Raw genomic sequence first — 23,000 nt, 5'->3', positions numbered from 1 at the left:
TTTATTGCCTTTTTATTGACTTCTTGACCTACTGGTTGATTTCTTTACTTTTTCTTGACTACTATGACTTTCTTGACTGGCAGACACCCTGAATAACTTTGTTCTCTATACACCTGCTTTACAATCAAATTATATTGAATAAGAATGGCAACACCTTGTTCCATCAGTATAAACCCTAAGGCAAGAAATTCTGCTCAGGCATTGAACAGTTACGTTATCAGAAAGTGGTTCCAAAACTTTGTTCATTAAGTGCTTCCGTTTTTCCGTATTTTTAATAGTAGGACAAACTTTTTTCTGTTTGGGCAATGACTGAATCAAAATAAATTTCACCATTGAGTTTGGAAGCGCAGTCCATAGATTTGTAACTTGCATGATTTTTTCTGTTATCTACTTTCCTAATTAATATTATGTGACGCTGAAAATGTAGGACATTTATGATATTTTTCAAATTCCTCCCGGACGGCGGACATAAGGCTAAAATGTAGGACATGTCCGGGAAAATCCGGATGTCTGGTAACCCTACATATATGATACTATGGGCATTTATGAAATCTTAACAACAAAAAGAAAACAGTTTGTCATGAGTGAGATTCGAACCCACGCCCTAATTCGAGGACCAGAATTCCTCAACCACACAATAGTGGAAGCTTTCGCTTGAGTCTGGCGCCTTAGACCGCTCGGCCATCATGACTACTTTATGGCACCTTGATCACATACAATGTTACGAGTAATGGTAATCAACAAGAGTCAAGTGAAAACAAGCAAAATTTCATAATTGTTATTGTTGTCTCACATATAAATCGAAGTTGAAATTCTTTTTTCCCTGAGCTGCACAAAATATATGATACTATGGGCATTTATGAAATCTTACCAACAAAAAAAAAAACAGTTTGTCAGGAGTGGGATTCGCACCCACGCCCTCATTCGAGGACCAGAATTCCTCAACCACACAACCGTGGAAGCTTTCGCTTGAGTCTGGCGCCTTAGACCGCTCGGCCATCCTGATTACTTGAAGGCACCTTGATCACATACAATGTTACGAAGTAATAGTAATCAACAAGATTCACGTAGAAACAAGCAAAATTTCATAATTGTTATTGTTGTGTCACATATAAATCGAAGTTGAAATTACTTTTTCCCTGAGCTGCACAAAATATATGATACTATGGGCATTTATGAAATCTTACCAACAAAAAGAAAACAGTTTATCAGGAGTGGGATTCGAACCCACGCCCTCATTCGAGGACCAGAATTCCTCAACCACACAATAGTGGAAGCTTTCGCTTGAGTCTGGCGCCTTAGACCGCTCGGCCATCCTGACTACTTGAAGGCACTTTGATCACATACAATGTTACGGAGTAATAGTAATCAACAAGATTCACGTAGAAACAAGCAAAATTTCATAATTGTTATTGTTGTGTCACATATAAATCGAAGTTGAAATTCTTTTTTCCCTGAGCTGCACAAAATATATGATACTATGGGCATTTATGAAATCTTACCAACAAAAAGAAAACAGTTTGTCAGGAATGGGATTCGAACCCACGCCCTCATTCGAGGACCAGAATTCCTCAGCCACACAACCTTGGAAGCTTTCGCTTGAGTCTGGCGCCTTAGACCGCTCGGCCATCCTGACTACTTGAAGGCACCTTGATCACATACAATGTTACGAAGTAATAGTAATCAACAAGATTCACGTAGAAACAAGCAAAATTTCATAATTGTTATTGTTGTCTCACATATAAATCGAAGTTGAAATTCTTTTTTCCCTGAGCTGCACAAAATATATGATACTATGGGCATTTATGAAATCTTACCAACAAAAAAAAAACAGTTTGTCAGGAGTGGGATTCGCACCCACGCCCTCATTCGAGGACCAGAATTCCTCAACCACACAACCGTGGAAGCTTTCGCTTGAGTCTGGCGCCTTAGACCGCTCGGCCATCCTGATTACTTGAAGGCACCTTGATCACATACAATGTTACGAAGTAATAGTAATCAACAAGATTCACGTAGATACAAGCAAAATTTCATAATTTTTATTGTTGTGTCACATATAAATCGAAGTTGAAATTCTTTTTTCTCTGAGCTGCACAAAATATATGATACTATGGGCATTTATGAAATCTTACCAACAAAAAGAAAACAGTTTGTCAGGAGTGGGATTCGAACCCACGCCCTCATTCGAGGACCAGAATTCCTCAACCATACAATAGTGGAAGCTTTCGCTTGAGTCTGGCGCCTTAGACCGCTCGGCCATCCTGACTACTTGAAGGCACCTTGATCACATACAATGTTACGAAGTAATAGTAATCAACAAGATTCACGTAGAAACAAGCAAAATTTCATAATTGTTATTGTTGTGTCACATATAAATCGAAGTTGAAATTCTTTTTTCCCTGAGCTGCACAAAATATATGATCCTATGGGCATTTATGAAATCTTACCAACAAAACGAAAACAGATTGTCAGGAGTGGGATTCGAACCCACGCCCTCATTCCAGGACCAGAATTCCTCAACCACACAACCGTGGAAGCTTTCGCTTGAGTCTGGCACCTTAGACCGCTCGGCCATCCTGACTATTTGAAGGCATCTTGATCACATACAATGTTACGAGGAGTGGTAATCAACAAGAGTCAAGTGAAAACAAGGAACATTTCATAATTGTTATTGTTGTGTCACATATAAATCGATGTAGAAGATCTTTTTTCCCTGAGGTGCACAAAATATATGATACTATGGGCATTTATGAAATCTTAACAACAAAAAGAAAACAGTTTGTCATGAGTGAGATTCGAACCCACGCCCTAATTCGATGACCAGAATTCCTCAACCACACAATAGTGGAAGCTTTCGCTTGAGTCTGGCGCCTTAGACCGCTCGGCCATCATGACTACTTTAAGGCACCTTGATCACATACAATGTTACGAGTAATGGTAATCAACAAGAGTCAAGTGAAAACAAGCAAAATTTCATAATTGTTATTGTTGTCTCACATATAAATCGAAGTTGAAATTCTTTTTTCCCTGAGCTGCACAAAATATATGATACTATGGGCATTTATGAAATCTTACCAACAAAAAGAAAACAGTTTGTCAGGAATGGGATTCGAACCCACGCCCTCATTCGAGGACCAGAATTCCTCAGCCACACAACCGTGGAAGCTTTCGCTTGAGTCTGGCGCCTTAGACCGCTCGGACATCCTGACTACTTGAAGGCACCTTGATCACATACAATGTTACGAAGTAATAGTAATCAACAAGATTCACGTAGAAACAAGCAAAATTTCATAATTGTTATTGTTGTGTCACATATAAATAGAAGTTGAAATTCTTTTTTCCCTGAGCTGCACAAAATATATGATACTATGGGCATTTATGAAATCTTACCAACAAAAAGAAAACAGTTTATCAGAAGTGGGATTCGAACCCACGCCCTCATTCGAGGACCAGAATTCCTCAACCACACAATAGTGGAAGCTTTCGCTTGAGTCTGGCGCCTTAGACCGCTCGGCCATCCTGACTACTTGAAGGCACCTTGATCACATACAATGTTACGAAGTAATAGTAATCAACAAGATTCACGTAGAAACAAGCAAAATTTCATAATTGTTATTGTTGTGTCACATATAAATCGAAGTTGAAATTCTTTTTTCCCTGAGCTGCACAAAATATATGATACTATGGGCATTTATGAAATCTTACCAACAAAAAGAAAACAGATTGTCAGGAATGGGATTCGAACCCACGCCCTCATTCGAGGACCAGAATTCCTCAGCCACACAACCGTGGAAGCTTTCGCTTGAGTCTGGCGCCTTAGCCGCTCGGCCATCCTGACTACTTGAAGGCACCTTCATCACATACAATGTTACGAAGTAATAGTAATCAACAAGATTCACGTAGAAACAAGCAAAATTTCATAATTGTTATTGTTGTGTCACATATAAATCGAAGTTGAAATTCTTTTTTCCCTGAGGTGCACAAAATATATGATACTGTGGGCATTTATGAAATCTTACCAACAAAAAGAAAACAGTTTGTCAGGAGTGGGATTCGAACCCACGCCCTAATTCGAGGACCAGAATTCCTCAGCCACACAACCGTGGAAGCTTTTGCTTGAGTCTGGCGCCTTAGACCGCTCGGCCATCCTGAATACTTGAAGGCACCTTGATCACATACAATGTTACGAAGTAATAGTAATCAACAAGATTCACGTAGAAACAAGCAAAATTTCATTATTTTTATTGTTGTGTCACATATAAATCGAAGTTGAAATTCTTTTTTCCCTGAGCTGCACAAAATATATGATACTATGGGCATTTATGAAATCTTACCAACAAAAAGAAAACAGTTTGTCAGGAGTGGGATTCGAACCCACGCCCTCATTCGAGGACCAGAATTCCTCAACCACACAATAGTGGAAGCTTTCGCTTGAGTCTGGCGCCTTAGACCGCTCGGCCATCCTGACTACTTGAAGGAACCTTGATCACATACAATGTTACGAAGTAATAGTAATCAACAAGATTCACGTAGAAACAAGCAAAATTTCATAATTGTTATTGTTGTGTCACATATAAATCGAAGTTGAAATTCTTTTTTCCCTGAGCTGCACGAAATATATGATCCTATGGGCATTTAGGATATGTTAACAACAAAAAGAAAACAGTTTGTCAGGAGTGGGATTCGAACCCACGCCCTCATTCCAGGACCAGAATTCCTCAACCACACAACCGTTGAAGCTTTCGCTTGAGTCTGGCGCCTTAGACCGCTCTGCCATCCTGACTACTTGAAGGCATCTTGATCACATACAATGTTATGAGTAATGGTAATCAACAAGAGTGAAGTGAAAACAAGCAAAATTTCATAATTGTTATTGTTGTCTCACATATAAATCGAAGTTGAAATTCTTTTTTCCCTGAGCTGCACAAAATATATGATACTATGGGTATTTATGAAATCTTACCAACAAAACGAAAACAGTTTGTCAGGAGTGGGATTCGAACCCACGCCCTCATTCGAGGACCAGAATTCCTCAACCACACAACCGTGGAAGCTTTCGCTTGAGTCTGGCGCCTTAGACCGCTCGGCCATCCTGACTACTTGAAGGCACCTTGATCACATACAATGTTACGAAGTAATAGTAATCAACAAGATTCACGTAGAAACAAGCAAAATTTCATAATTGTTATTGTTGTGTCACATATAAATCGAAGTTGAAATTCTTTTTTCCCTGAGCTGCACAAAATATATGATACTATGGGCATTTATGAAATCTTACCAACAAAAAGAAAACAGTTTGTCAGGAGTGGGATTCGAACCCACGCCCTCATTCCAGGACCAGAATTCCTCAGCCACACAACCGTGGAAGCTTTCGCTTGAGTCTGGCGCCTTAGACCGCTCGGCCATCCTGACTACTTGAAGGCACCTTGATCACATACAATGTTACGAAGTAATAGTAATCAACAAGATTCACGTAGAAACAAGCAAAATTTCATAATTGTTATTGTTGTGTCACATATAAATCGAAGTTGAAATTCTTTTTTCCCTGAGCTGCACAAAATATATGATACTATGGGCATTTATGAAATCTTACCAACAAAAAGAAAACAGTTTGTCAGAAGTGGGATTCGAACCCACGCCCTCATTCGAGGACCAGAATTCCTCAGCCACACAACAGTGGAAGCTTTCGCTTGAGTCTGGCGCCTTAGACCGCTCGGCCATCCTGACTACTTGAAGGCACCTTGATCACATACAATGTTACGAAGTAATAGTAATCAACAAGATTCACGTAGAAACAAGCAAAATTGCATAATTGTTATTGTTGTGTCACATATAAATCGAAGTTGAAATTTTTTTTTCCCTGAGCTGCACAAAATATATGATCCTATGGGCATTTAGGATATGTTAACAACAAAAATAAAACGGCCTGTCAGGAGTGGGATTCGAACCCACGCCCTCATCCGAGGACTAGAATTCCTCAACCACACAACCGTGGAAGCTTTCGCTTGAGTCTGGCGCCTTAGACCGCTCGGCCATCATGACTACTTTAAGGCACTTTGATCACATACAATGTTACGAGTAATGGTAAGCAACAAGAGTCAAGTGAAAACAAGCAAAATTTCATAATTGTTATTGTTGTCTCACATATAAATCGAAGTTGAAATTCTTTTTTCCCTGAGCTGCACAAAATATATGATACTATGGGCATTTATGAAATTTTACCAACAAAAGAAAAACAGTTTGTCAGGAGTGGGATTCGCACCCACGCCCTCATTAGAGGACCAGAATTCCTCAACCACACAACCGTGGAAGCTTTCGCTTGAGTCTGGCGCCTTAGACCGCTCGGCCATCCTGACTACTTGAAGGCACCTTGATCACATACAATGTTACGAGTAATGGTAATCAACAAGAGTCAAGTGAAAACAAGCAAAATTTCATAATTGTTATTGTTGTCTCACATATAAATCGAAGTTGAAATTCTTTTTTCCCTGAGCTGCACAAAATATATGATACTATGGGCATTTATGAAATCTTACCAACAAAAAAAAAACAGTTTGTCAGGAGTGGGATTCGCACCCACGCCCTCATTCGATTACCAGAATTCCTCAACCACACAACCGTGGAAGCTTTCGCTTGAGTCTGGCGCCTTAGACCGCTCGGCCATCCTGATTACTTGAAGGCACCTTGATCACATACAATGTTACGAAGTAATAGTAATCAACAAGATTCACGTAGAAACAAGCAAAATTTCTTAATTGTTATTGTTGTGTCACATATAAATCGAAGTTAAAATTCTTTTTTCCCTGAGCTGCACAAAATATATGATACTATGGGCATTTATGAAATCTTACCAACAAAAAGAAAACAGTTTTTCAGGAGTGGGATTCGAACCCACGCCCTCATTCGAGGACCAGAATTCCTCAGCCACACAACCGTGGAAGCTTTCGCTTGACTCTGGCGCCTTAGACCGCTCGGCCATCCTGACTACCGTAACGAACCTTAAAGTTCGTGGGATCTTAAGAGCACCTAGAATGTTAACCAGTTAATTGATGGGGTGATGTAAACTACTCATCATTCATCCTCTTGATGAGACCACTCGTCATTGACATGACGAGTTATTGCTTGGCATGCGAAAGGTACAAATTACACAAAGGAATTAAACTACTGAAAAGACAATGGCAACTCGTTGGATTTTGTGAACCGTTGAACCTGTATCATGGCTGGGTGTAGGATAATTACCTGTCTAACTGAAGTCTCTGAGCTGAATGAAAATAGCGAAGTCCTCTGTGAGCTTCTCTCCTATTTGTTGACCAGAGCGTTGTACTACTCTTCACCTCCTGCCTTGCTGACCTCCTCTCTCTATGCTCTCAATTCCCAAAGTCCAGTCACTTCCCAGCTTGTCTCACCTCTATATTCCCTGGCCATCGAGCTCTTCCTCGATGCCGAATCGCCGAATCGTGTTTATTATAATTGCTACCATGCAAACCGCTGACACCAAACCCAGAAGTGTTACCTGTTTCCTGAATGCTCAGGAGGTTTGCATGGCACAACACAATGCATTGTAAACATGCCTAAGAGGCTTGAGACAGCTGAGAAAAACAAGTGAATGCCCTGGTCAACTTGAAGCGTTCAGAGAGACATGCTCACTTCCGGTAACTCAAGAAGGGAAATCGAAGATAAAGCATCCACTGCAATCAATATGCTATCCAATTGGTGTGATCATGCTAAACTCAAAATAGCTTCGGAAAAGACTCATTATATTATCCTTAAGGGGAAGTTACAAAGAAACCCTCAAATCAAACTCAGAGAAAGAAATTTAAAAAGAGTAAGAGAAGCTAAATACCTTGGCATTACTCTTCAAGAGAAGATGTTTTTTAACAGACACATAGCCTGGCAACAACCCAGGCCGAAACAACTATAAACAGTCTAGCCACATTGAGTTCAGCAAACTACAACCTTCCACTATCACACATAAAAACATATCTCATTACCATATATAATTCTATTATTTCCTATGGCTCGCCCCTGTGGGCCATGGAAACCAGTAAACAGTACATTAAAAACAGATTGAGATCTTCACAACGCAAAGTGATATTTCGCCTAACGGGTGCATTCAGAACAACCTCAACCCTGGCTCTTCTCATGATTGCGGGCCTACAGCCTATTGAAATCGTTATTAAAACTAGAGCATCAAAGTATTACTTTAGAAATGGACAAGAGGACGAAATCTATAAACTAATTGGAATACGCCCTGCCACGGTACCAGAAATTTACAACCACTTGTTTAGCGTCTGGCAACAGGAATGGACACAAGCTACGCAAGGAAGGAGACTTCACAGCTTCCTTCCAAACATAAAAGAACGACTTTCGATGGACCATTTCCATCCCACGAGAGGTCTCATACATTTCCTAACGGGACACGGTCCCTACGGTCAACACCTAAATAAGCACAACCTCAGACAGACTGATAAATGCCTGAAATGTAAAACCGAGACGGACACACCGGAACATAAAGCCTTCTTTTGCCACACATCAAACAAACAAATCGAAGATTTAAGACAAAAGCTACCAAACTTCAACACGTACCAGTTAATAAGAAATCCCGAGCACTTTACGTCACTAAACGACTTAACAAACCTGGTGTCGAAAGAGGAACATTCCCTCTTCAAATCCGGCATCACTCACCTCCCCATTCAACCCCTACCTCCGGAATGTAATATACCCCCCAGAAGATCACAAAGAATCCACCTTCGACAAACTCAACAACAGGACATCCCTCCTTAGGACTAAGATCACCAAGAGGATAATGAAGCAGAACCTCCCACAGGAACATCAAGAAGGAGACACTAATACAGAAGACAGTGATACGCCAAAACGAAAAAAGGTTACGTCTCCCCGGAGAAAGGCAAAGGATAACACTGCAAGGACTCGACCTAGGAACCAACCGAATTTAACCAAGATTCTTCTTTTTCGTTTCTTTCTTAAATTGTAATCTTACACCCCCTTCTTTATTCTCGTTACTAAACACACTGCAAACTTCTCTCACTGATTCTTGACAATTCTCTATATTTCCACTACCGAACGTACTAATGTACCCGATACTTCCCAGGAAATCCCTCCCTACTTCTTCCCTTCCTGATGATGTCCCGGGTACCAACCGTCGTACCGATGTTCATCCCAGTCCGACCAACTCTTGCTGGTCTCCCGCAAGTCTCCTTGCATCAGGTACCACTCGTTCTTTCATATCTCTTCCTACTATTAATACGTACATCTCAAAGCCAATAATACTCTCACTATCTCAAACATAACATACTAGAACATAGACCCTGCTTAACATTCATAGAATCGTGTTAATGTCCATTCCTCATCTCATCCATCAACACTAATGCACACGACACACAATAAAACTTATCCTAAGAAAACATTACCCACACAATTACACACTTATGTAATTTCGTATCTGTGATCATAAATAATATTAATGTTAAACACTAACACTTATTTACTTCCTACTATTTCTAACCTTTATCTTAATCTTCTTACCTTGTAGAATGATGTGAAACCAACTTTGTTCAGGAAAACCGAACAAATTTGGTTCTTCACACTGGGACATTCTTGCCAATGTCACAGTGAATTATTGTAATTAAAAAAATAATGGAAATCAAGGATGAATCAAAGAAAAGCGGGGGAATCCGTAAAAAATTCACGGAACTGACGCCCTGGGTTAATTTTCAGGTACCAGGGCATAAGCACATACCTCCGAAAGTAGCTTGACTACTTTTATCCGTATACATAAAAAAAAATAATAATCGTTCCATGTAACCATATCTTGTATACTGTTTAGGAAATAAAATTCTTTTGATATTCTTTACTATTTCATAATTGTTATTGTTGTGTCACATATAAATCGAAGTTGAAGATCTTTTTTTCCTGAGCTGGACAAAATATATGATACTATGGGCATTTATGAAATCTTACCAACAAAAAGAAAACAGTTTGTCAGGAGTGGGATTCGAACCCACGCCCTCATTCGAGGACCAGAATTCCTCAGCCACACAACCGTGGAAGCTTTCGCTTGAGTCTGGCACCTTAGACCGCTCGGCCATCCTGACTACTTGAAGGCACCTTGATCACATACAATGTTACGAAGTAATAGTAATCAACAAGATTCACGTAGAAACAAGCAAAATTTCATAATTGTTATTGTTGCGTCACATATAAATCGAAGTTGAAATTCTTTTTTCCCTGAGCTGCACAAAATATATGATACTATGGGCATTTATGAAATCTTACCAACAAAAAGAAAACAGTTTGTCAGGAGTGGGATTCGAACCCACGCCCTCATTCGAGGACCAGAATTCCTCAGCCACACAACCGTGGAAGCTTTCGCTTGAGTCTGGCGCCTTAGACCGCTCGGCCATCCTGACTACTTGAAGGCACCTTGATCACATACAATGTTACGAAGTAATAGTAATCAACAAGATTCACGTAGAAACAAGCAAAATTTCATAATTGTTATTGTTGCGTCACATATAAATCGAAGTTGAAATTCTTTTTTCCCTGAGCTGCACAAAATATATGATACTATGGGCATTTATGAAATCTTACCAACAAAAAGAAAACAGTTTGTCAGGAGTGGGATTCGAACCCACGCCCTCATTCGAGGACCAGAATTCCTCAGCCACACAACCGTGGAAGCTTTCGCTTGAGTCTGGCACCTTAGACCGCTCGGCCATCCTGACTACTTGAAGGCACCTTGATCACATACAATGTTACGGAGTAATAGTAATCAACAAGATTCACGTAGAAACAAGCAAAATTTCATAATTGTTATTGTTGCGTCACATATAAATCGAAGTTGAAATTCTTTTTTCCCTGAGCTGCACAAAATATATGATACTATGGGCATTTATGAAATCTTACCAACAAAAAGAAAACAGTTTGTCAGGAGTGGGATTCGAACCCACGCCCTCATTCGAGGACCAGAATTCCTCAGCCACACAACCGTGGAAGCTTTCGCTTGAGTCTGGCACCTTAGACCGCTCGGCCATCCTGACTACTTGAAGGCACCTTGATCACATACAATGTTACGGAGTAATAGTAATCAACAAGATTCACGTAGAAACAAGCAAAATTTCATAATTGTTATTGTTGCGTCACATATAAATCGAAGTTGAAATTCTTTTTTCCCTGAGCTGCACAAAATATATGATACTATGGGCATTTATGAAATCTTACCAACAAAAAGAAAACAGTTTGTCAGGAGTGGGATTCGAACCCACGCCCTCATTCGAGGACCAGAATTCCTCAGCCACACAACCGTGGAAGCTTTCGCTTGAGTCTGGCGCCTTAGACCGCTCGGCCATCCTGACTACTTGAAGGCACCTTGATCACATACAATGTTACGGAGTAATAGTAATCAACAAGATTCACGTAGAAACAAGCAAAATTTCATAATTGTTATTGTTGCGTCACATATAAATCGAAGTTGAAATTCTTTTTTCCCTGAGCTGCACAAAATATATGATACTATGGGCATTTATGAAATCTTACCAACAAAAAGAAAACAGTTTGTCAGGAGTGGGATTCGAACCCACGCCCTCATTCGAGGACCAGAATTCCTCAGCCACACAACCGTGGAAGCTTTCGCTTGAGTCTGGCGCCTTAGACCGCTCGGCCATCCTGACTACTTGAAGGCACCTTGATCACATACAATGTTACGAGTAGTGGTAATCAACAAGAGTCACGTGAAAACAAGCAAAATTTCATAATTGTTATTGTGGTCTCCCATATAGCGTTGACCTAATATTGGGTTGTAGCGCTATAGGGTTACTATTCGCGATTAAAATTATCCGATATGCCATCTGGTGAGATTTTCAGGTACCTCTCCAAGTAGGACATTTCGCTGTGTTGAAGCCGTACGAAGCATTGGGAACATGCGAAAAAGTTACGTCTACTGTTAAGTATTTTTCCTCTAAATCGATTTGTGGTTCAGGACAAGTGAAATCAACAAAATGAAATTTGTAAATAAATCATGGAAAATAGAACTGATTGACAAGATTGGCATAACTAAAAGGCGGCTAGGAAATTACGAAGAACGCACGAGTCTGTTCACTTTACGAACAGTCTGTTCGTATTTTCCGAAATATAATTTTATTACCTTGAAAGTAAGTTTTAAATTGTTCTTTATGAATATAACATTTTCTCCTTCGAAAACAATGTGTTATGTATATAATTTGGAACAGGTGCAAGTCGATTAAGTGCGACGGTGAAAATAGTTTGAGAATTAATTAATGTCTGTAATCATAATGGTAAGTCAGAAAAAAGGAAATGGGCATGCTAATGTTGCTGTTTCATTCAGTAAGTCAATAGTCTGTGAAGACTGAAGATAATCTCAATGAAATTGTTATTATTATTATTATTATCATCCTGTGTTGTTATTAAATCATTTCGCGCTACGACGCCAGGAGTCCCGAGTTCGAATCCTGGCTTCGGCATGGTTGTTTGTGAGTGTCCATTTATCAATTTCATCATATCATCACTCATCCCCATCTTCGCAAATTAGCCAAAAGTGGCACAAAAAGCGAAGTAAAATAAAGCAAGTCAATCAATAAATCAATTATTAAACCAGCCTGCCTCTTTGGGGAAAGAACTGCAACGGCACGTTTACATTTTTCTCCTGCCCAAGCTTTGCAATACAGGTGAATTGCTTTATTTCCAAATTATTTCTGAGAGCCTCAGTTACAACCGAGGTGCAGATGAAACCACTGGTTTGAAGAACCAGTGGCATATATATTAGTTTCGTCTGAGTTTTCCGTGTTATTTTTGCCTATCATAATGCTTCGCTCTCAGCACAGATTCACCTTCGTTAAAGTTCCTGGAATATTTAAAAATATCGCGTATTTTAAACGTCTCTCTCTTCCATACCAGTAATGACAACACGCTGCTACTACTGAATGTAAACAAAGATTTATCCTACATGGATATTGGAAGCCACACTAGCGCTCAGGTGGTAATTTTAATCGCGAATAGGGCCGGTGGCAACCCACCATCGTGAGGAAATTGGGGAGCTCCGAGTGAGTGAGTGAGCGTAGTCCGGTCCTGACGTCCTACAACGGCTGGGGATGGGTCAGGCTGACCACCCGTCCCCCTTATCTGACTGCAGATTTCCACGCCCCCCTGGTGGCATGCGTGGGATGGAGGACAGCAGTCGGTAGGTAAGCCAGGGCCCAATATTGTTCTGCAGCCAGTGTTGCCACATGAAAGGAAATTTCCCTTTTTCAGGGAAATTCGGACTGAAATTTTAGACAAAAAGGGAAAAGGGAATTTCGATGAAAAATACCACAATTGCAGGGAAATTTTAAGGTCATCGGACTACATTTTTACAGTTTATGTTAATTTCAAATTTCATATGCACATTTATATGTTATTAATTTATTTTGCTATTCCTACGTGTTTCTGCTCCTTTAAGTTTATTGTACGTTGCGTTTATGCATTTTTGGATAAATAATAACAATGAGTATTAACGATTAAATGGATTCCTGACCAGGATTCAAACTTGGGACTTCTGGCCAGGAAGTGATGAAACTGAAATGTGAAAATGTTTCAAAATATTTTTTATTCAAACGAATAACGAATTCAACGGAATATACTTAACTACGTACTACTACTGCTTTCACCAGCACTACCAATAATGCTGCTGCTACTACTACTGCTAATTAGTATTATTATTTTATAATTTGCTTAGGTGAAGGGAAAAATTGGTCCAGAGAGGGAAATTTTGCCCCTTGGAAAGGGAAATTGTGGCCTCATATTGTGGCAACACTGGCTGTAGCGCTATAGGATTACTGATATACCAATTTGAGGCGCTGAGTTGCTATGTATTTTATTTGCAACTTAAGTAGGATGCTTTATTATTATTTGTAGTAGTACCAGCGCTTGGGTGCCGATACGGCGGGGGGGGGGGGAGGGACAGGGTCAGTTGATAGATAAGCTTAGCATTAAGAAGCCATAGCCCCGAGGCAAATGTGGCCAAAAGTGGGGACAACTGCACTCCCACGCCTCTCCTAATATCTGACACTGATTATTATTATCGTGTATAGTAAGTTGTAATATGTTAATCCATAAACTTGCTGTCACAAAGGCTTCTACAGGGCACATTTCGATTTGCGCCCCACCCCCTCAGCGTGCGCGAAAATATGCAGCTGCTCCAATTGCCTCGATTAAGGGTCAGTTTACATACTTGTGCCAAGAATTCCAAAGCAACGGTTCAGGTGCGCCATCTGGCACGTGCGATCGAATCATGATCCGAGAGAATAATTCCAAACGGTTCTGCCCTTGTGACTCACTGACTGCTTTTGTCTCATACTCACATGTGCAGGTAACGTGAGTAATATCCACGTTCCTCTCGTGGCTCCATATATCAAGTCAATCATCGGCCAACTGCTGGCGAAGAAAGGGCCAGGAGATTTTTCTGAATCTTTGCCAGCCACAAGGTGCAATGTGCATTTATTTTCCTTTCCATCCCCAACCTATTTCTCTCCATGCTCGCTTGAATTGATCACGGGTGCAAAGCTTGTTTGTCTGCTGCACTTTACAAGGCACTCATGGAGGTGGTCAGGAATTGTCTCTTGTCGGACTCAATACGTTGGAAAATAAGGGGTGGCGCCAGGGTGTGCGAACCAGGGGCGCCGACGTGTCAAAATTATTGGGGGGGGCTCTGATGACTGAAATAAATGAATGAATGACTCCCTCCCTCCCATTTTTTAAAAATAAAAATTACGTCTTCGTATAGCACTTTTTAAGCAGTTATTATATTCCTCATGCAAATGAAATGTAACATGCAAAACGTTTAGAAAATGTTTCAAAGTCTCTTTATGTCTTCTCATTTGTTTTTTAGATAACAATTAACATTTTTATTGAAAAGTATGTATTTACATTAAGAGACCAACCTAACAGTTTTATGCCGGCCTCGGTAGCCGAGCGTTTTGGATGGTCGGCTCAACTCGCTTTGATCCAGAGGTCTCGGGTTCGAGTCCCGGTGTGGACATGGATGTGTTGTAATGTCCGCAACAGACATGTGATGGCTTGCAAATAACCCATAAAATAACGAATATTTACAACAGTTTTATTTAATTATTTACATAAATGCTAACACAAATCGCAGGAAAATAGTTTTACTTTTTTGTTCTTGCTACAATATTTTACTTTTTAAATTTAATTTTGCAATAATAAAAAAATAGCATGTACACTAAGATATAAAGTAACATACACAACAAATACATATGAACATGATTTAAAAATAAAGCAAAAGTTGCTCTACGCAGTGGGATATTTTTTATGAACACATTAACGAGCGGTCTCAGGTCCAAATTATCAAGCACAGTTTGATGTATGTGGAGTACCGCTAAGCTGCTTAGTCTCTTCTGCCTCATTGTAGATCTCAAATATGTCTTTAGTTGGCTAATAGCACTGAATGACCTTTCGGCTGTGGCTGTCGTCACTGGCACAGTGCGGAGGAGCATCATGAATTTGGCTCCTGGAGGGTGCTGTCTTCCAAAGGAAAGTTCCTTATGTCACGCATGGCAGTTAGAACCATTTTCTTCTGTTTGGCGATATCACCAAGCATGGACGTGTGTAAGAAGAGCCTATCGGCATCCAAATCTTGGCGAAATAATTCTATCGTTTGCTCAAAGTTTGTTGTGCAACTGTTCACAGCTGAGATGCATTCTTTCTCTACGGCTGTTACATTTTGTAGTCCTGTAGATTCATGTCCTTGTTTAACACATGATTTTGCTGTGTCACAGACGTCAGTGTATATTGATTTATAATACTATTTTGGAGTGTAGAACTTGTGATGTTTGGCAGCATTAGGATTTTCAAGTCTCTTAGGGACGTGACGTTGCCGGGGTAATTCTGGCTCATCAACAAGGCTCGGTTTGCCCTCTGTGCATTTCAGCCAGAACTGCTCAAAACACATTCGCTTTTCTTGAAAGATGTCAGTCAAGTTTTGATTCCACTTCTGTAGCACCAATGCGTGAAAACTGAATTATTACAGTTTACCTCTTCTATTGGACCCATCACATGGCAGTAGAGGGAGAGAAAGAAAAATGTCTTGAAGTGAATCATTGTCTCCAGGTATCCAGCACATTTTAATGCTGCGTTAGTAGAATCTTCAGAAAATTTCTCAAGAAAATTGAGAAGGTTTTCATAGTTCCTTAAGATCTGTTGCATACTGGAGGCTCTCAACGTCCACCGACGAGGGCAAAGTGGTCGCAGTCCAGTATGGCCAGCCTTCTCATTCACATCAAAAATATTCCTAAATATTTGCATTCTTTTAGGGGATTCCCAAACAGTCTTGAAGAAGTCGTTGGCTAAATTTATTATGTCTCTGATTAATATATGAATAATAGTAAATAATAATTATATACTTAATATATGGTAATAAGTCATGTGTTTTGTTGTCTCCGGTCATAGCCCCCAAAGTTGATGGTTTAGCGGTCTCAGCCCCCCAAAGTTGATGGTCTAGAACATTTCAAATGTGTATTTAAAGTTAAGTTCATGTGGCACAATTCAGAGTAAACTTTACAAGAGAAGAAAAATAATACATTAGATCCTCTTAAGCAAAATAATTTGGGGGCTCTGCCCCCACATCACTAACATTGGGGGGCTAAGCCCCCCTTAAGCCCCATGGAGTCGGCGCCTATGGTGCGAAACCTTAATTTTCTTTATAAATTACGTTATGACTAACTAAAATCATGTCGTCATATTGATAGCAGAATGTTTGGTATTGACACCATTTCAATCTGAAAGAGAAGCCGCATTTACCTTTGTGTACTGAAAGCAGTCTCTACAATCAGAGGTTGTTTGTCATTATTATTGTTCAGAATTGGGTCCCGGGTTCGATACCCGGTGGAGGCACATAGCCGTTCGGATCCCACTTTAAACTAAACTGTAGGTCCAGTCCCGATTAGCCTTACTGTGCATAAAGTGGACTTTAAACACCAAATCAATCCAATCCAATCCAATTTGTTCAGAATTGTTTCTTCTTTTGTAAGACACAATATATGTCATTGGAGTGCCCCAAAAAAGATTTGTTCATTTCAAATTACAAAACATGTGGGTTTTGTGGACAAAGCAAGCAAAAATGAAGCAGTCTTCAGTTTCATTGGCATATTTTCATATAAGCATACTAAAAGTCGATTGATATTTGATGTAATGTTTAAAGCATGTTTCATGTTTTCTTTATTTTCAACACCGCACCCCCTCAGCACCCCTGGCGCCTCCGCTGTAGAAAATTGTTATTACAAATAACAACAATGCGTATCAATTGTGACTATTATATTCACAAAATAGGTGAGATCGGCGCTTATCGTCACACTTTGTACATTTCATTTCACACATAGGATATTGGCTTCTATTCAAAGGTTATCTTACTCTCTAATATAATTTAATGTAATGTAATTAGGTAAATTCAAGTAAAGCTGTGCAAGTGTGACAACTTATATGCACTATGTTTCCTTCTAGGATGCTACTACAACGGAAGGTACTACAATTTCGGACAAACGGCCAAGATAAACTGCAATGAATGGTAAGTATATCTTTTCGTAAGACTCGCATCTAACTGTATAACTTATGGCCAGGGCACTAAAGTTCAAGAAGCGTCATTTTCTTTCAGAGCCTCTTGAACACAATGCTGAATCTAATACGAGTAGTTGTTCGTTTCCATTCAGTTTGAACTAAAAAACATTGTTTTCGTTTTGCAATTTCCGGTTTATTTTTGGTTTCTTGCTCATTTTTTAGTATTGTTACACTTGTTATTTCATTTTTTTTAAAAAAAAAATGATATTAGTCTCACTTGATTTGGTATTACCTAACATTATGTTTTTAACAAGCATTTGTTAATCAAAAACATGCAAAAATACAATATCAGTTTAACTGAATGTTCTTCCTCAAATAAATTAACATTTAGCGTAGCGCGACCAACTGTTAGTAGATGCTTCCTTACCACTCACGACCTTTGGCTAGGCGTCGTTTCATTATGATGTCACCCCACGCCATGAAATTACTGGGATTTGGGTCTTAAGGTCAAAACAACTTAACATATTTTAACATAGAATAAAGCACTGATGTTTGATAGATTGGGTTGGTTTATTTTACTTCGCTTTACTGCCGCTTTTGGCTAATTGCGAAGATGTGGATGAGTGATGATGTCACAGGCGTCTCCTTAATTCATGCCGTGCATGCTGCGCATGCAGCTTGCTCTGCGACGACATTAATGAGCATTTCTACATTCTAATTTCTTCATATAGGAGAAGTATTTATTTCACACGAGAGCGCTCAACTAAGATTATATTATATATCTTTGATCTGAAGTGACGCATGCGTCAATTGTGGGAAAATAATTATTACTTTCTTTCACTTCAGATCCAAGAAATGTAATATAAGCTTAGATGAGCGCTCTCGTGTAAAATAAATACTTCTCCTATATGAAGAAATTAGAATGTAGAAATGATCATTAATGTCGTCGCAAAGCAAGCTGTCCTTTTCCCCACAATTGACGCATGCGCACTTAGAGTATAGAAGGAATAAAAAGAGAGTGTGTGTGACGTCAGCTGAAGCCAAAATAGCTTGCGGCGGCCGCCATGTTGGGATGTGCCACCCGGCTGTTGCGTCTATTTGTTAACATTCAGCGAGAGGGAATTTCGTCGGGAAAATAAGGCTGCTTGTTATGTTTCTTTATGTTTAAATCGTCAGAAACAATAACACGAACTTCTTAGTAACTAGTTTTGACGAAAAAACAGAGATGTAGACCTTTTTATGTACTAGGACTTTTCATTTTCCCCTTCCGTAGCATTGAATTATATTAAATCAGTATGGTTTACAGAAGTGTGTAATGAATAGACCTCGGATTTTTAGGTTCTAAAAAGTGTGCTTTTAGGTTACTAAAATAGGCTCTAAAAATCCTAAAATTGGTTCTAAAAACCTTAAAATAGTTCAAAATTCCTGAAAAATGCTGATTAGGTATAGTCACCGGCAATGAAAATGGGACACCTATATCCTGAAATATGCACTATCTTCCAACCCTACAGCGATGGTAGAACTTGGATATTTGCTATTAAAATCCATTCTTCGCCGTATAGTTAGGCAACAATCGTTTTTCATGTTATCCACAGTCAAACTCCGCAATTTTGTCTGTGAGGATCATCTTATACGCTGAAAATAATCTTTCAACAAAAAGATAGTCTTATTAATAATTTCGTTACTATTTTATGTGGGACGTTACGTAAAACATAATGACAGAAATTGGGCGTGACAGTTCGGAAAGGGGTTAATTTGGACTGGGCCTACAGTTTTCACTATGTTATCCCCGCCAAAATCCAAGGGCATACAACTTACCGTTCAGGTACCTTCCTGTTTCGGAAGTGACTGACATAAGAGAGAGACTTTTTCCTCTCATGTGCCCCCCTCTTCTTCCTTTAGGATGCCACCTTTCCGATTCTGTTTGCCAAAGTGTATGGGGAAGGGGTTTATTTATTCCTCAAGCCTTGTCCTGGGCTAGGGTAACACTATTTCCGAAAGATTCGTATTTGCATCATTCAGGAATTGCAACAGCACTATTTCTGTGTCGCTTATTCTTATTGCGTTTTTCCCTTTTCGTTATTTCGTGTTGCTTTTCTTCCATTTTCGGCTATTCGCGACGATGAAGAGAGACTGAAAAAGAACACCCATGCTCAGGCCAAATTCGAACACGGAGCCCTAGCATTTCAGGGATATTTCACTTATACATTACTTTGATTGTAGACGTGGAAATTCCAGTTGATAAATATTTACGCTGCAATTTTTCCGTTAGCCCTTTTCTCTGAGTCTGAGAGACCCAAAATTCCCTGCATACGTTTTGATAGTAAGCAACACTGCTGCTTTCCGAACACTTACTTCGGTGTACTTCCGGCCACGAAGCTGGACTTCACCTCAAAGGAGTGTGCCACTTTTTGTGAACAGAAGTGTCCAAAGGTTTAACACGATTTAATAATAATCAATAACTAACTAACTAACTCTCTAGCCTTCTTAAACCCGAAGGTTCATGGCTGCAGCAACACAGGCCTTCCATCTGTCCCTATCTTGAGCAAGATCTATATACTCTTTTCCATCCCTACCGATTTCCTTTAGGTCCATCTCAACGTTGTCCCTCCATCTTCGTCTTGGCCTTCCTACAGGTCTCTTACCATCTGGTTTCCCAACAAGAATCCTGTATGTAAACTCTTCTTTCCTCCCCCATTCATGCCACGTGGCCTGCCCACCTAAGTCTTCTTGATTTAATTATTCTAATAATATCTGGACATGAGTACAAATTATGTAGTTCTAAATTATGTAACCTTCTCCACTCACCTGTCTCCTCATCCCTTTTAGGTCCAAAGATTTTCCTAAGGATCTTATTTTCAAATACTCTCAATTTATGTTCCTCTTTCAATGTAAGGGACCAAGTTTCACACCCATATAATACTACAGGCAAAATTACTGTTTTGTATATTTTAACTTTTAGTTTCTTAGATATTAAACGAGAAGACAAAAGTTTATGAAGAGAGAAGTAACATGCATTTCCTGAATTAAGTCTACTTTTTATTTCCTCTTTAATAGAATTTTCATTTGTTAATATTACTCCTAAGTATTTGAATTTGGAAACTGGTTCAAACGAGTTGTTATCAATAATTAGATTTTGATTATTACCTAACACTTGGTTTCGGCCTGTAAGCATATATTTAGTTTTCTCTTTGTTAACTTCCAAACCTATCTCTTTAGCAGTTTTGAAAAATATTTTAGCATTATTCTTAATTGTATTCACATCATCCCCCAGTAAGTCTACATCATCTGCATATGCTAACAACTGAGTCACACCATTTAATTTTAGTCCTTCTTTAGTTTCTCTTACCTTCCTTACAGCATATTCTAAGGCAAAATTAAAGAGCAATGGAGATAATGCATCTCCTTGTTTTAACCCATCATGAATTGTAAATTTGTCAGACACATTACTACCAACACGAATTTTACTTTCTGTTTCACTGGTGCATATTTTTATCATATTAACAAGCTTCTTAGGTATTCCAAACTCTACTAATATATTATATAATTTATCTCTTTTGACCGAATCATATGCTTTTTTGAAATCAATGAATAGCTGATGGACATTTTGATTATATTCCCACTTTTTTTCAAGTGTCTGTCTGATAATAATCAATAAGTAATCCTAATTCGAGATTATAGGTAGATTTCGGACCGAAACATCAGGCGATACGCGACACTCGATAGGCGACAAAAGACAGGAGCCCGTTCATTCAATGGAAGCATTCAGACCGAAGCGACAGGCGACAAGCGATAAGTGTCCCTTGGCAACCGTCTCTCAGAAATGAATGCATTTTTTTAAAAATTGAAGCGACACGACAAACTGGACGTGTGTCACTCGGACTGGGTCCTTTTCCCATACATAGTGTTTCTTCGGTGTGTTGTTCGCGCATCTGCGGTGAATATTTTGCTTTGGTGAGAATTCACACCGAAGCGACAGGCGACACGTGTCGCTTGGGAAAGAGCCAATCAACAACAAACATTTCACACCGTAGCGACATGACAGGCTGCACCATCAGAAATAAATGAGACCTTCCGAACCGAAACGACACGCCAAGCTGCACGTGTCGCTCGGACGGCCGTTTTCTTAATACAGTCCGTCGTGTCACCTCGGTTTGTTGTTGGCGCATGCACGGTTAATTTTTTTGCTCAGACTGAAGGGACTCGTGTCGCTTGTCGCCTCAAATAATGGAGTTTTCAGATCTAATGTACACGCGACTCGTGTGGCGTCGGAACGAGCCTAACGGAACGGTTTAACCTTACCCCCTTCCCCTCACGGCTTCATTCCCCTAGCCCAGAAAACACGCTTGCGCTCTTTCTATTCCCTTCTATACTCTAAGCATCCGCAGCATGCACCGCATGCGTTCAGGAGACGCCTCTGGATGATGTGATCAAATTGATGAATGGATACTCACCAACGCCAATGCCAAGGCCGGAACTCAAATTCGGGATCCCTGTAAAGCACCATGGCCGTATTTAGAGGGGGGGTTTCTAGGGTTCAACCCCCCCCGAAACTTCTGACATGTTGGATTAAACGATGTTCAGAAACCAAAATCTGTAACAAATTTTCAATTTTTTTTTCGTAGCATCACAAAAGTACAAGGAGAGAATGTTGAAACGATCGAGCTAGAATTTTCATACATTTGGAATTCTGAAAGTTGAGTGAAACAGGATTTATTCTCGGAATCGCAGCCCACCCCCGGCCCCTCCGTTATCACTTCTGCTGTCATCTTTCCAGTGTTGTTCCTGCGTCACAAGGAATATAGACTGAAGATTCCCTTATGATTGTCCCAAAATTCCCTTTCCAGCTTTTAAATTCCCCGTCCGATAAAGTCGAAAATAAATCCCCCTTAATAGGAGTTCAAACCTAGTACCTCCAGTTTCGTAGCGCATTACGTTCGCGATTGAGGTTACAATCCATGCACCAGGCTAAGCTTTTAAAGAGAATAACTGGTTCCATACTTTTGAAAATTCCAAAAATTTAATTTTAAAGTCAAACAACAAAAACTTTATGACTAAAATTTCCATCTAACTTTTAAAGTTTTTTCTTGAAGGTATCTAAAGTTTAATGACGAAGTAAAATAATTGTGCTTTACAGTACACACTGTATGAAACGTAAAAAAAAACAAAAAGAAACTAATGCTGGATATTCACTCATCTGCTGGATTGAGTAAGCCCCCTCAAGGATATAACAATAATATAATAATCATTAATATTTGTATTATTATTATGGAATAAAATTGTTTTATTATAATGAAATTTTAATTATTATTATTATTTCTATTATTCAAATTTCTGGCGACGCCCTGGGAACAATTATGAATGAACCCCCCCCTCCCGAAATTGTTTCCTGCCTACGGCCATGTAAAGCACTGATTACT

The 23,000-nt window shown here is 39.5% G+C and overlaps 1 protein-coding gene and 17 non-coding genes across 21 annotated transcripts in view; 1 reads left to right on the top strand and 17 right to left on the bottom strand.

Moving 5' to 3' along the window:
- LOC145980337 (putative peptidase C1-like protein F26E4.3) overlaps positions 1 to 23,000 on the top strand; it is a 316,609-nt gene that overhangs the window by 277,389 nt on the left and 16,220 nt on the right. For all 4 annotated transcript variants that reach the window (XM_083113379.1, XM_083113381.1, XM_083113380.1 and 1 more), the window contains exon 3: positions 17,527 to 17,590. In XM_083113379.1, coding sequence (XP_082969505.1) covers positions 17,527 to 17,590 — 64 coding nt within the window. The remainder of the gene's footprint in view (positions 1 to 17,526; positions 17,591 to 23,000) is intronic.
- On the bottom strand, positions 1,207 to 1,321 carry TRNAL-CAA (transfer RNA leucine (anticodon CAA)). The gene is made up of 2 exons: positions 1,284 to 1,321; positions 1,207 to 1,252 (listed from the first exon to the last, which is right to left on the bottom strand). It is a non-coding gene; the product is annotated as a tRNA-Leu (tRNA).
- TRNAL-CAA (transfer RNA leucine (anticodon CAA)) lies at positions 1,522 to 1,636 on the bottom strand. The gene is made up of 2 exons: positions 1,599 to 1,636; positions 1,522 to 1,567 (listed from the first exon to the last, which is right to left on the bottom strand). It is a non-coding gene; the product is annotated as a tRNA-Leu (tRNA).
- On the bottom strand, positions 2,152 to 2,266 carry TRNAL-CAA (transfer RNA leucine (anticodon CAA)). Its single transcript has 2 exons — positions 2,229 to 2,266; positions 2,152 to 2,197 (listed from the first exon to the last, which is right to left on the bottom strand). It is a non-coding gene; the product is annotated as a tRNA-Leu (tRNA).
- TRNAL-CAA (transfer RNA leucine (anticodon CAA)) lies at positions 2,467 to 2,581 on the bottom strand. The gene is made up of 2 exons: positions 2,544 to 2,581; positions 2,467 to 2,512 (listed from the first exon to the last, which is right to left on the bottom strand). It is a non-coding gene; the product is annotated as a tRNA-Leu (tRNA).
- On the bottom strand, positions 3,410 to 3,524 carry TRNAL-CAA (transfer RNA leucine (anticodon CAA)). Its single transcript has 2 exons — positions 3,487 to 3,524; positions 3,410 to 3,455 (listed from the first exon to the last, which is right to left on the bottom strand). It is a non-coding gene; the product is annotated as a tRNA-Leu (tRNA).
- Positions 3,725 to 3,838, bottom strand: TRNAL-CAA (transfer RNA leucine (anticodon CAA)). The gene is made up of 2 exons: positions 3,802 to 3,838; positions 3,725 to 3,770 (listed from the first exon to the last, which is right to left on the bottom strand). It is a non-coding gene; the product is annotated as a tRNA-Leu (tRNA).
- Positions 4,354 to 4,468, bottom strand: TRNAL-CAA (transfer RNA leucine (anticodon CAA)). The gene is made up of 2 exons: positions 4,431 to 4,468; positions 4,354 to 4,399 (listed from the first exon to the last, which is right to left on the bottom strand). It is a non-coding gene; the product is annotated as a tRNA-Leu (tRNA).
- TRNAL-CAA (transfer RNA leucine (anticodon CAA)) lies at positions 4,983 to 5,097 on the bottom strand. Its single transcript has 2 exons — positions 5,060 to 5,097; positions 4,983 to 5,028 (listed from the first exon to the last, which is right to left on the bottom strand). It is a non-coding gene; the product is annotated as a tRNA-Leu (tRNA).
- Positions 5,298 to 5,412, bottom strand: TRNAL-CAA (transfer RNA leucine (anticodon CAA)). The gene is made up of 2 exons: positions 5,375 to 5,412; positions 5,298 to 5,343 (listed from the first exon to the last, which is right to left on the bottom strand). It is a non-coding gene; the product is annotated as a tRNA-Leu (tRNA).
- Positions 5,613 to 5,727, bottom strand: TRNAL-CAA (transfer RNA leucine (anticodon CAA)). Its single transcript has 2 exons — positions 5,690 to 5,727; positions 5,613 to 5,658 (listed from the first exon to the last, which is right to left on the bottom strand). It is a non-coding gene; the product is annotated as a tRNA-Leu (tRNA).
- TRNAL-CAA (transfer RNA leucine (anticodon CAA)) lies at positions 6,242 to 6,356 on the bottom strand. Its single transcript has 2 exons — positions 6,319 to 6,356; positions 6,242 to 6,287 (listed from the first exon to the last, which is right to left on the bottom strand). It is a non-coding gene; the product is annotated as a tRNA-Leu (tRNA).
- TRNAL-CAA (transfer RNA leucine (anticodon CAA)) lies at positions 9,998 to 10,112 on the bottom strand. The gene is made up of 2 exons: positions 10,075 to 10,112; positions 9,998 to 10,043 (listed from the first exon to the last, which is right to left on the bottom strand). It is a non-coding gene; the product is annotated as a tRNA-Leu (tRNA).
- TRNAL-CAA (transfer RNA leucine (anticodon CAA)) lies at positions 10,313 to 10,427 on the bottom strand. Its single transcript has 2 exons — positions 10,390 to 10,427; positions 10,313 to 10,358 (listed from the first exon to the last, which is right to left on the bottom strand). It is a non-coding gene; the product is annotated as a tRNA-Leu (tRNA).
- Positions 10,628 to 10,742, bottom strand: TRNAL-CAA (transfer RNA leucine (anticodon CAA)). Its single transcript has 2 exons — positions 10,705 to 10,742; positions 10,628 to 10,673 (listed from the first exon to the last, which is right to left on the bottom strand). It is a non-coding gene; the product is annotated as a tRNA-Leu (tRNA).
- On the bottom strand, positions 10,943 to 11,057 carry TRNAL-CAA (transfer RNA leucine (anticodon CAA)). Its single transcript has 2 exons — positions 11,020 to 11,057; positions 10,943 to 10,988 (listed from the first exon to the last, which is right to left on the bottom strand). It is a non-coding gene; the product is annotated as a tRNA-Leu (tRNA).
- On the bottom strand, positions 11,258 to 11,372 carry TRNAL-CAA (transfer RNA leucine (anticodon CAA)). Its single transcript has 2 exons — positions 11,335 to 11,372; positions 11,258 to 11,303 (listed from the first exon to the last, which is right to left on the bottom strand). It is a non-coding gene; the product is annotated as a tRNA-Leu (tRNA).
- Positions 11,573 to 11,687, bottom strand: TRNAL-CAA (transfer RNA leucine (anticodon CAA)). Its single transcript has 2 exons — positions 11,650 to 11,687; positions 11,573 to 11,618 (listed from the first exon to the last, which is right to left on the bottom strand). It is a non-coding gene; the product is annotated as a tRNA-Leu (tRNA).

The sequence above is a fragment of the Lepisma saccharinum genome, chromosome 27, assembly GCF_977018435.1.
Source record: "Lepisma saccharinum chromosome 27, izLepSacc3.1, whole genome shotgun sequence".
NCBI lineage: Eukaryota > Metazoa > Arthropoda > Insecta > Zygentoma > Lepismatidae > Lepisma > Lepisma saccharinum.
Note: the sequence above shows the minus strand (reverse complement) of the source record. Positions and strands in the feature narration are given on the sequence as shown.